General features: G+C 40.5%; 1 protein-coding gene across 1 annotated transcript in view; it reads right to left on the bottom strand.

Moving 5' to 3' along the window:
* The window catches only part of BLOC1S5 (biogenesis of lysosomal organelles complex 1 subunit 5), a 105039-nt gene that overhangs the window by 41800 nt on the left and 50192 nt on the right, over positions 1-13047 (bottom strand). The window contains exons 3-4 of the mRNA XM_088471774.1: positions 11942-12071; positions 772-830 (exon numbers count right to left, since the gene is read on the bottom strand). Coding sequence (XP_088327900.1) covers positions 772-830; positions 11942-12071 — 189 coding nt within the window. The remainder of the gene's footprint in view (positions 1-771; positions 831-11941; positions 12072-13047) is intronic.

The following is a 13047-nucleotide window of genomic DNA, read 5'->3' as shown; positions in this document are numbered from 1 at the left end:
AAGGTAATGTTCAATTATGTATCAATTACACATCTGTTACAACATATCTTCCCACAGTACCTTTCCTAGTTTTACTATATCCTGATGCTAGTAATTTAATATTAAAAACAAAAACGGCCACAGGTATGAGAAAGGTCACTCTGCTTATCCCCTTAATAACTATGTGTGAGTTCTCTCCAACTCCTTTGAAAGCTATAATCTGAAGCATTCTTACATATAAATCAAGGCAGGAGCCAGTGAAGAGTGTTATCTGAATCTATGTGCATGTGTGTGTCACAAGAGTCCTCACAAAGCTCACACGTGCACCTATGTGTTTTGCAAACTACACTGAAAGTAATAAATATGCAAAGTATCTCAGAAACCAGCTGTAGTCCCAAGATTGCCATGCAAGTTATATAATCGATAGCTGTATAAAATGACAAATCAGCAATGTAATCAGTGAAATAATCCAAAAAGATGAACTTTACTACCATTTCTCATCATTTCCAATCCACCTCTGCCAAACAAAAGATATTGCTCACATTCTCATGATCAGGCCATTAGGATAATTCATTGCAAATATGAGACACTGTGAAAGTTGAATAATAGTAACAACGTATAAGAACATCTCTCTACACTTTTAACCGGAAGCACACAAATGTGATACTGTGCTATGGTGTGTGTAAGCTCTGAAGACTGGCCTGACAGTGCAGGTATTACAGGCCTCCTGATTCCTGGATGTTTTGGCAATCTCAGAGTCATATTAGAAAACGTGCTGTGAGCTATGTTTACCTCTGCATTTTCCTGCTCTTGCTGCTGCAGCCTGTGGATGGTATGATTGGCGGTTTCCACTGAAAGAAACAAGATTTAAATTGATTAATCAGGTGTTCTGTCCTCACTGGGAAATTGTATCCACATCAGAGTATGGCAGACAGCAGTATCCATGTTGTAAAACACACTAGCAGGATATTCAGGAAGTGCCAGTGGGTGATAACTATGAAGGCCTGGTTCAGTACATTGCACCCTGTTGCTTTAAACAAGCCAAAGCAGGAAAGGATATTAATGCTGCATCACTTTATTCTGCTGACAAGAAACAGGAATTCAGAGTTTCTGTGCATATGGAAGGAAAAGCTTGTCACATTACAGATTGCTAACAGATGGAAACAAGATTCAAATACATCCTTCATTTACATATTCTAGAGCAGCCATATACAGTAAGCATTCTAGGATCTCCAATTGTTCTTGGGACGCGTCACCTCACTGCACGGGATGCAGGTAATAGGTCGACATTCTCAGATTGTCAACATTCATAGTGTCGATGGTTAGGGTGTTGATGCTGTTAAAATGTCATCATGTAACATGTAGGCATTCTCAGATTGTCAACATTCATAGTGTCGATAGTTATGGTGTTGATGCTGTTAAAATGTCATCATGCAACATGTAGGCATTCTCAGATTGTCGTCATTTGACCCAAAAGCAGGCATTTATTAAATCAAGACCTAATAAAATGCACAATCTCTTAGAAAAAGTAAGTGAAATATACTTGCAAACAATATATGATCAACAATAGTCAGAGACAACAGTATATTTTGTTCAATGCATCCAATTTCTCTGTTGCAGAGTCTTATAGTTTAAGAGTGTGGATTACGCTTTTACATTGAATATTTGGCCATTGACATTAGCTCCTGCCCCAGTGGAGATGGGAATTGAACCCAAGACCTCAGTGCTGTTAGACTGTAAGGCTAATCATTATACCATCCGTGCTACACATAAGTATGTAAATTCTGTTTTCTTAGTCCTCTAATTGGGTTACACTGGGAACATGTTGGGATACATCTTAAAGCTGCCTTTAATGGTGGGTACACTCAGTGGGAGCAGTGCAAAATACTTTTCTTTCAAGTTCCTAGATGCAAACACATGAAACCTATAGAATGTAGACGGTGTTGACCCTACACAGTTGTTCTGCTAAAGCCCAGGATGAACTTATCGTGCCTTGAGAGTCTAAGGAATTTTCTGCCCAAGCCCAGAAGAAGCCTGACTAATGGTAGAAGAAATCCACCTAGCAATGGACTGCTTAGAAGCCTGCCATCCCCTTTACCGAGCATCACAGAGACCGATCTTGTGGACATCCCTTGTCCCCTCGCTATATATGCCCTATAACATGCAAATAATGAAGAGACATCTCTCTTTGTTTGTGGATTTGCCATGATCCATATTCTAAATCACTATTTACTAAGCATTGTATGAGAAAGTGAATGGAGATAAAGTGCCAACCAATCAGCTCCTGTCATTTTTCAAACACAGCCTGTGACATGACAGTTAGGAGCTGATTGGCCCGGACTTTATCGCCGCTCACTTTATTTCCATCCAAGGCTTAGTAAATAGACCCCTATATCCTGATTAATTTGAAAAATTAAAAAGGAAAAAAGAAAAATAAGGAGGGCTTGGCATGAAGTACAGTGTGATCATTATGATAGATTATTAAATTGATTACATTTGAACTTCAGTGAATCCAAAGGCTCTAAAGTAGGATGCTGTTAAGCATGTAACACCAGATTAAAGATCCCACAGTGCAATAGGAGGAACAAATAATGGTTGTACATGCTGTATACTCTGCACCCTGCAAAAATGTCTGGACCTGATAGTGCAGATAATTCTTTCAAAGAAAATGGAAAGCACTGAATTTCATCCTTCAAGGAACGAAGGTTCAACCCCCTATCCAGACCCTCCTGCAAAAGCAACCTAAAAGATTAAATTTAAGCAATTCAACCTAAAAATGGTACAAAAGGAAAGGGCTAGTCTGCTAGAAGTGAAAAATAAGTTTAGGTTAGCAAAAAATTAAAAAGAATATAAATTTCAGAGTTAAGGTGCGTACACAATGGGCGATAAAGTGGACGACTGAACGATAACGATATCGTTCAGTCGTCCACTTTATCGTCCATTTTTAGCCCAAAAAGATGAACGATGACGACGACGCGCGTTCCCGCGGGTCGTTCGTCATCATCGTTCATCGGGCTGACATGCAGGCCAACCTGACGATCTCGTCAGGTTGCTGCATGTCAGGGAATGGGGGAGAGAGCCCGGCGCTGAACGATATCGTTAATGATATTGTTCAGCGGCTGTGCTCAATGTCATGAACGACATTGAGCACAGCCTGCCGGGGACACACTAGACGATATCGCTCAGGGAGCATATCGTCTAGTGTGTATGCACCTTTAGAGTATAATGAAAGGCCTTTTTTTAGGGAACAAATAATGGGGTAAGAAGTTACAGCATGAAGCACTGCCAGTGGACTACTGAAGACTGGAAGGTGTTATGCATCGATTAATCAATTTTAAATCTTCGGTTCATCATGCAGTAGGTGAAAGATGCGTGGGGTTTATTTACTAAGTGGTGGTTTGTAAAGCTGCCACTTCCCTGCATGTTTAAGTACAACAGTTAAAAGGGCAATGCTTTTAACAGCAAAAACACTCCATGATTTGCACCTTTCAAATTTCTTGCTTAAACACACTGAGAAGTGTTGGATTTTACAAGCCACTGCTTTATAATTAAACTCCCGTGACACCAAGAGGGTTTACTAAGGGTCAAGTTTAGCTGATTTGCTGTTTTATCAGTGATAAACCTCCAATTTAGCATGTCAGAGATTTACTAATGGAAAATTTGCATAGATATTGCATATCAAACTAATTTGTAAACCAAATCACGGAATCTCACCATCAGACTACACATCCTTGGAATAACATTGACATCACTTCAAATCACGAATTTGCTAAGATTCGCGTTTGCAAACTCGTACCCAAATCACTAATCCATACACAAAATTGCATTGATGTGAATCCTACACACATCAGTGAGATCCATGCATGCTTTTGTGTTAAACCAGCACCGGGCTCCTGAGCCGATCTGGAAATACGGGGGTAAAAATGAGTAGGGTCCCTCCGTATTTCCATCAACCAGCACCGGGCTCTCTCAGCCAATAAACGCTTCCCCCATAGAGTATAATGGGGATTATTAGAGTTCATTTCCACCATTGAAGTCTATGAGGGAAGAGTTTATTGGATGAGTCTCAGCCAAAGAATGGTCAGCCCATACATGCTTATGGGAAATGCCGCAATTAACAGTCATTCGGGAAGTACTGTCCTTAGACAGTACTGTGGGCCCAATTCACTATGGATCGCTATTCTGCTTATACACACGCAACGCAGTTGCTAATATCGGCGGTGATATGTGTTTGCATTCGCATTGCAATCGCAGCCTAACATAAGGACGTCCACTTCCCCTTACTCACATCCGTATACTTGGCCAACATAGCGAAATAATCGGTAACATTGAGTAACATCGGACCCATACGCACAGTTAAGGCAGGTCAGACCTCACTCAGGAATTGCTTACTTCTGTGCACGCTATGAGGCCTCAGGCTGCGTATGGTATCACAGTAGATAATTTATGCACGCCCATGCAACGCCGTCCCAACGCACTGGCACACCTGCGTTTGGTCGACCACCCTCCGTGTCACCACCCACAAATGGCACTTCCTGTCAATCACTCTGCCATGGGTCTGCGTATCCCCTGCAGACCCAAGCGCAGAGGCCGGTTTTTGCACGCGCACTGGGATGCAAACGCAGTATGCAATAAATGTCCGATTGCGTGCGTATAAGCATCTGAGTTCCTTGCTGTATCAGGCCCTGTGTGCGGTGGGCTCCGTGATTTAGTTTTTTTATTTTACCAAGACCATCTATGCCTACATGGACCGAAGAGGATCTGAACCAAGGGGTGGGGGAGTTTGGATTTATTTTTTGTTCAACAGGCACGATTGGGGAGTCTACTGGACATGGGGATCGACCGGTGAAAGGGACAATGTAAGTATTTAGTGTGAGTGTGGTGAGTGCATGTGTAATAAAATACTTAAATATTAAAATAATGATGTGACGCACACACCAAATGTTTTATTTTACAGGAGGACTAGAGGTACCAGCGGGCCCTTAATGCCCCATATGCTGGTACTTGTGGTTCTACAAGTACCACATATGAGGGAGGCTTGCTGGGACCTATAGTCCCCCTGTGAAAGACAATCTTAGTTGATATCTATTATTTAACCCTATCAAACCTGCATTCAGTGGCCAGGTGTGCAGGGGATAGTCCCGGGCTTCGGTCCGAGCCCGGGGTACACTAGCGCAACGTGCTGCTTAGTAAATTTGAGATTTGCTGTAGAAAGTGTTTCGGCAATAAGCTCAGATTTGTAATCGCAGCCCAACAAGATTCTTAGTAAATTTCCCCGCCACTAGCAAACAGAGGCAGAAGCGTGAAGGTCTGGAGCTCATTTGCTGGATTCTGACATGGCAACTTGCACAGAGTGGCTGGTATCCTGACGCAAAGGGGCTACCACAGCATTTTGAAGTGCCTTACAATATCCCCTGGTCTACAAGTAGATGGTCAAAGGTTCATCTTACAGAAAGATAAACATACCAGACACAGCTATGCCAGACCTACCTTCAAGGAAAAGAACTCACCTGCATGCTTGAAATTGTTTGGCAAGGGCGATCTCCACACCTGGGGTCTGATTCAGAGATGGACGCACCGCAGCTGTGTCTTTGGACATTCAGACATTAAACTGCATCAATCTTAATAAAAACTGGGAAAAAATGGGGTGTTCTAAAACTTTTGACTAGTAGTCTAGGAATCCTTGCCGATCACACTAAGAGATGTATGTTTTCCATACCCTATGGCATGTCTTAAGGATATCAATGCTTGAGCACAGGAGACTTAATACCTCAGGCAATTTGATTCAACCATCTGGATTCAGCATGGATATCCCTAAAACCTGGACTGCAATGTCAGAGTTTGAGAATGTCTGCCCTATGTTTTTTTTCTTAAACTACAAAGGCTGCAAAGCGATCTAGTACAATCTCTGTACTGCATGGGGCACTTCACTAAACTGGTTAAATTCTGAGGGCTCGATCCAATTAGCCGTGACAACTTCGCCGGCGCGAGTCATTGTGGCAATGGCCGCACTTAACGGCAGTCCAGATTCACTGAAAACTGCTTGCAGCACCATAGAGCTCCGAGCAAAATTCAGCGAATTTGGGCTCGGAGTGGGCGTTTTAACGCTGTTGCAGCAGCAACTCGCACCCTTCGCATGGAATAGGGTTGACCCCTTAGATTTAATGTTCACCTGCACTCACTATGCCCCAATGTGTTCTCTGTAAGCCCAACTGGAGGGCAAAGAAACATATTTTACTACTGTCCTTATCTTTCGCATAGGTCACTTCACAAAATAAAACATATTTTTTTGGAGATGTCACTTTGTCAGCCTGTTGCTGGGAAAATAGATATGTGACAATGCTTCCGTGGCACAGAGTATACAATGTGTTATGTTGCCTAAAAACTGTAAAACAAATGAATTATGTCAAAAGAACATAATAAAAAAAAAAAAATGTACTGACTGAGGCAACACCAAAAGGAACACTATGTCTCCTTCGTCCACAGGCTTTGTTTTTAGTTTTTGAGGGTTTTAATGGAAAAAAAGGGAAGAAGCCACACCCTACAGATTCCAAAGTTTGAAAACGATTAGTGAAAATGTGTGTGGTTTTATTTCTGGTCTTTTTTTTAGGGCAAAGGTGTCTGCGTTATATTTTGCAAAGTTCAAAGCAAAACAACTGGAAAAAAAAACAAACAAGCTTAAAACAGATGCTAAATATTTTCTAATAGAGATGTTACTTGGTGGAAATTGCATAGATGAAGCCTTATGCATGCAAGATGTGGTGTAACAAGGGGACATATGGATAATATCTATCTTTGTGATCCATCCATCCATCCATATCTATCTAGAAGGTGTAAATCCTCAGTAGGTAGCTTCAAACCTGGCAAAGATCTGCCTGTCTGCAACAGGCCCCCTTTTCTGGATAAGCACTAAAACACAGAAAAGCCAAAAACTTTCCCAGCTACTTTACGGGTGTGAAAACTGTGTCAAATGCCAGATTTAAAACAACGACAGGACAAAATATTACATAGCTCAGAAATATTTTACCAACTTAAGTCACTTTCTTCATAGAGAAGGAACTAGACAAATTTTTGCCCTTTTTGACATATGCCGTATGCAATGCAAGACTGTGCAAAAACAGTACCTTCCATACAGCCTGCTGGAACTAAACTATGTAACATACGGGGCAGATATTGCATATTCTAGCAAGTAGTTCTGGACACTTTCACAACTTACAAAAATCAAGCACATTCCCATTTGAATTTTTGATCGCCTACATCAGGAATAGGGAACCTCAGGCTCAGGGGCCGTATAAGGCCGCGGAATCATTTTGTCTGGCCCTCTGAGCTTTTTTTCTGCTAGCCTCATCTGGCTAGCAGAGTGCCTAGAATGGCCCCCTGAAGCCAGAATCTATGTAGCAGTGCCGCCTGGAGCGTCCATAGGATGCTTCAGAAAGTCACACCGCTACCTTACAGCTCCCCAGAGCATCCTCAGGTTGCTCCGGGCATTGCTGTAATCAATGGCAATTGTGGCCCCACCCCATGTGACGTCACACGGAGGGGGACGTGACCAGCAGAGAAAAAACTATCGCAGAGGGAAGATATTCTGGATATTAACTTTGAACACCCTAATACCATATGAGTTAAATGAGTCTTACGAGATTGCACCATTTTTATAGGGAGTATTTTAACATTAGTATTTTAAATTTTCTTTATTTCCCTTCTGTAACCCTTAAAATTCTTTCTGTAATCCTCCAATTTTATTACTATTTATATACTGATATTTATAAGGTATATATGGTTTTATAGTTGATTATAATTTATTAAGCACATTCCTAGGGCTATTTCTAATTATTTATCTATTTATTGTCTCATAAGTGTTTTTAAAGTATATTGTTATTTACTGTGTATTTATTTATGGTGGTTTTGTGATTACCCACACACAATTTGGGTCCCTTATGCCCATTCTATAGAGTGAGTATAAAGAAATACTCCAACAAAATGGCACCCATGTACTTATTAATATGGACCACATTAAAATGGCCACGGCTGTTTCTTTCCCCCTAGTAACAGGAGTCACATCAGAGTTATAGCAAGTAGTATAGGGTTGATGTGATTGGGAAGGGTAAGGGACTATATCCTTCTAATATATAGTCTCTTGTGGCTGAGTAAAGCCCTGTTAGCGCACATCGCGAATATTCTAACTTCTGCGCATGCGCGATGGTGATCAAAATGGCGCTCACAATCTAGCACCTGTCTGTATACTCGCGATGCATGGGGAGTCCCGCGCATGCGCGATGGCATCTAAAATGGCGCTTGCTATTTTTACATCAGTGTATACACTCGCAATGCGCGGTGAACCCCGCGTATGCGCGATGAAGTCCAAAATGGCGCCCGAAATCGGAAATCCGGTTGGGGACTATTATGGTCATATGGGATGATGAAGTGGGGTATATAAATGTTATCCTCCTGACGAAGTCCAACCGTAATGGTGTAAGCAACGAAACGCGTTGAGGAAGTGGGGACCTCTGTTGTTTGTCGCAGTGATTCTCTCAGATAAGCCTTTCTTGTTGTTCTTTGATGTAATTCTGCATTTTTTAGATATGTGTTATTGTTTGTGAATAAATTATCTATGGTAATACACTATGTGAATATTTTTCCTTCTGGTATACATCCACTTTGGAGGAGTTAAAGCATCATTGTAAAGGTTTAGGAGTGATACAGAGATCTTATATAAGCTACTGGATGAGCACTTAATGGTACGCATACTGGATACGTATGGTGTGGGCATTCTGTGGTAAACATAATACGCTATGAGGCGCTTGTCTTTCATTTTTTGTCTTTCATAATACTCTGGGAACCACACAACGAGGATCCATTTGGGAGGACTTAAGCTGCCACTGGTAGACCAAAACTATAGCAGAACATTTTTTGAACTGTCTAGAAGTATAAACAGAAACGTCTGATAGGTCAAGCGCTGGGATTAGTACCTTTTTCTCACTTTATATATAATATAATATATATATATATATATATATATATATATACACATACACAGTGTGTGTGTGTGTGTGTGTGTGTGTGTGTGTGTCAACCACTTGAACCTGTTGCCCTTGTAACCCTGTCATCCTTTTGTCCCCACATCGATCTATTGCATGTCCACCAATTGACTGTCAAACTATTTATTGTCGATCTTTCACATAAAATTCAACTTAAACAATACACTACATGAAAATGGAATACAGTGAAGTGCGGTTTATTTCTTCCATTAATGGGCATAAATACATACATTGCATGTATTTATATAGTTCTTGGTTTGGTCATGTTGCACATAACATAAATAGGAAACCAATTCCAATTAACAACAAAGTACACAAATTTGCAGTGACACAAACTCATGCATGTTTGACTGGTTACCATTATATTACAGTTATATCTTTTGCACAAAATGAGATAGCAACATTTCCAGGACATAGGTGTAGAAATATTTGAAGGGTAAAATCTTAATCTCCAATCAAAAAAAATAAAAATGTAATAAATAGCCATTGACAGTCTGCATTTCACTAAGGTTAAACATTGAACACTTACAGGTATATTTACTAAAGTGCGGGTTTTTAGAAGTGGAGATATTGCCCATAGCAACCAATTAGATTCTAGCTATTATTTTCTATAAGGTGCTAGATAAATGTTAAGTAGAATTTGATTGGTTGCTATGGGCAACATCTCCATTTCTAAAAACCCACTCTTTAGTAAATATACCCCTTAGGGACCAAATCAATTAGCGACAAAGAGCCCCGCAGCACATTTGCGCATCATTTTTCTGCACACATTACCGGTAATAACAGTAACAAAAACATATTTTATGCTTACACCCATTACATAAGCATTATGCGGAAACATAAATGTGACACGCTGCTTAAAGGACCCTTTGTCTAACTGAACCTGCCCATTAATAGCTAAAGGTTATTACTTGCATTAGGTGCCTTAACATTTACCGCAGAACAGGGTATTTCAGGACAGCCAACCTCGGTGTGTCCATGTGTAGCGTGGCAATGCCAGCATAGAACCACATCTGAACTCTAGTCATTACAAAACGCAGTGTAATAATGTAGGGCTCATTTCAAACTAGTGCAGGAAGCGTATGGAGCCAAAAGCATCATTATATGGAACGATATACCCATTTTTAAAATTTCATACCCATCTTACTAGCATCCCCTAACCAGAGACTGAGGTTTAGATCATTCAGTGTTAAACTGATGAACATATTACTATGTTAAATGAACCTTAAAATATAAATTTATAGATGCTATATTTATATTATATTTGCTTAATAATGGAGGGAAAACAAAAACATTCTTCATACATTAGCAAATATATGTCAAGGACATAAAAATACAGACTTTACCACAGGAAAATTACTATTTAAACAAGATTATATATGAAAGATCGCTTAAATGTAAAGCTAATTGCACATTTACACTGGCAGAACAATTTAAACATAGCAAAGTCCTATCTGTTGTTTTAGGCTCCTCAATTAACATAGAAATACAGACTGTAGTATATAGACACAGGGGTTTTATTTTACATTGCATAAGAGTTTGTTTTAACAGGAGAACCAATGCTATAAAACTCATAATCCTGTCTACAAGGTGCATTCAATTTGGAAAGTGATCCTCAGAATAGATATATCAGCAAAAAAAGCAACATTTATAAAGCAAAGGAGATTGAAAAATATTACAGATTTGTGTATCTAACACAAGTGGCAACCTGCTGCCATCTGCTGAATAAATGTTTCATTTTGCATGTAGTTTTCCAGATTAGATAATGGTCATTTGTTAAGACTGACTGACTCTAAATCAGTGGCACGCAAGTGGTCAATTACGGTGTACAAGTCGAGCATAGGCAGTAACTAGTACGTAGCAACCGCAGCTCAGTGTGACCGCACAAATACTTCCATCAGTTCACCACACCTGTGAGGCCCAAGCAATCATTAACCTGTATGACCCCCACATCTTGGAACATCTTGCAGGGTGCTATTGCCTTTGCTTCAGGGTCATTAAGGACCAATGAGAGTTTACCAAGTCTGGAATAATCCCAGAAAATTGGAAAAGCATATATAGATTGTAATGTAAATTGTTCCAGTGGGTTAGAGGTAGGGGGGTGGGGGAATCTCCCAGCACAAAAGACGGTTGGCACTTTGGAGGGGGTCTCTATGTGCAAAAGGTGGTTGGCAGTTGGGAGGAGGTCTCTGCAAAGCATGACAGGCAGTTGTTGGTATCTGCAATGTGTAGATTGCCACATAAGAGCATATTCTGCAATAAATAACTGCTAATAATTTATTCCTGGGCAATAAATGTCTGGCGATGATAACAGACTTAATAGACAAGAGAATAGATTGAGAATCCAGGAGAATTTGGTTTGGTGGGGTGTAAAAGCCTAAAGGTGCGTACACACTACACAATATGCTCCCTGAGCGATATCAGATTGTGCTGCATGTTCAGGCGATGGACAATGTCGGAAACGACCAGCGGGAGTGCGCATCGCTGGTCGTTTCCGACATAAAAGTGCACGATTATTGAGCGACTGCACGATTACGATGTCGTAATTGTGCAGTCGCTCCGTAATATCGCCCAGTGTGTACCCACCATAAGGATTTTTATTCTAAAGATTAGCATACAAGAAAACAAAACGTAGATATCAAATCACATAAATCTGGCTACCTTAGAATCACAAATATTAAATATTACAAAGGAAACTGAAGGCTGTAATCAAGAAACCTCTAAAAGTTGAAAAATGCAAATTATGCTACAGACTTATGCACGCAATACAATATTGTAAAATAGGATATCAATGAAAACCTAAAGAAGAGAAAAGAAAAATAAACCAAGCATATTACAGTCATATTGGTGGATAATGTTTGTACATTTTTCTTTTTAATCTCTGGTAACTACTTATGTGGACTGGTATTAAATAGATGACTTACAAGTTTTAAGCGCCAAGCCCAGTTTGTCTTGCATTACATCTGTGCATCTTGGCAGAATATGATCATTGGTTTCAGAAACGCTGTTTTTCACATTTTCAAGAACTCTGATTTCTCTATGTCCTCGTTTTTCCTTCAAAAAACAAAAACATGCAACATAAATAAAATACTGAATGTTATTATTTTCTGGACAGATGTATGTACTTTCACATGTTGAAAACAAGTGATAAAGAAGCACACATATCTTATAGAACAGAGGGCCTGATTCAGAGCCGGACGCTCTTTCAGAGCGCTCGCTCTGAATCAGGGACGTCCTTCTCTTTTTTTAGAGCGGCCTCCTGGCCGTTCGCAGAGCTGTGGGTGACCACCCACAGCTATAGCGAGCGGTCAAAAAGATGGTCACGATTTGCGACAAGACCCTTGTGGTAGGGTCTCGTTGCCGCAAGCCCTGGAGTGCTTTCGGCTCTATCAGAGCCGAAGGCACTCCCACTGACATCACTTGTGATGTCAGTGGGGCAGGCCCCAGACGGTAGGTGCTCCCATAGGAACATTATATACATTATAAATTATAAATATACATTATAAATTTTTATTTTATATAGACGCTAAAAATACAGATGCATGTGCCAAATGATGTTAGAGCTAAATTACAACTAACCACTACATGATCCAAGCAAGAATTGCAACAAGTGTTTCAAATAAGCCAATTTGAGCTTCATAAAATGAAGGAGGAAATGCTATCCTCTAACACACCCCTCTGAATAAATACCAAGTGGAAGAAACACGTTAGTAGGACATTATTTCTTCCACTTGACCATTATTCGACTCGATCATTCAACCAGCTGTTAACTTTCATGCACCGTTCGGCTGTCCATTGACCACTGCTCAATAAGGACTCCTGATACAGTGCTGCAGGACCCGCAAACTAGACACTGCTCACGGACTGCTGAGCCAAGGGAGGTAACACTTGCTCTCAAATCAGCATCTGTATAAGGTTACAACCTCCTTCATTATATCTCCGGTTGCTGCAGCGCTATAAGAATCGCATGGGGTTACTCCTATTGCAGTAAATACTAAGCAGCGGGGATTACTAAGCAACGGGGGTCTCT

The sequence above is a fragment of the Taudactylus pleione genome, unplaced genomic scaffold, assembly GCF_031769625.1.
Source record: "Taudactylus pleione unplaced genomic scaffold, aTauple2 ptg000116l, whole genome shotgun sequence".
Taxonomy (NCBI): Eukaryota; Metazoa; Chordata; class Amphibia; order Anura; family Myobatrachidae; genus Taudactylus; species Taudactylus pleione.
The sequence above is the reverse complement of the archived record's forward strand: the minus strand, read 5'-3'. Positions and strand labels throughout refer to the sequence as shown.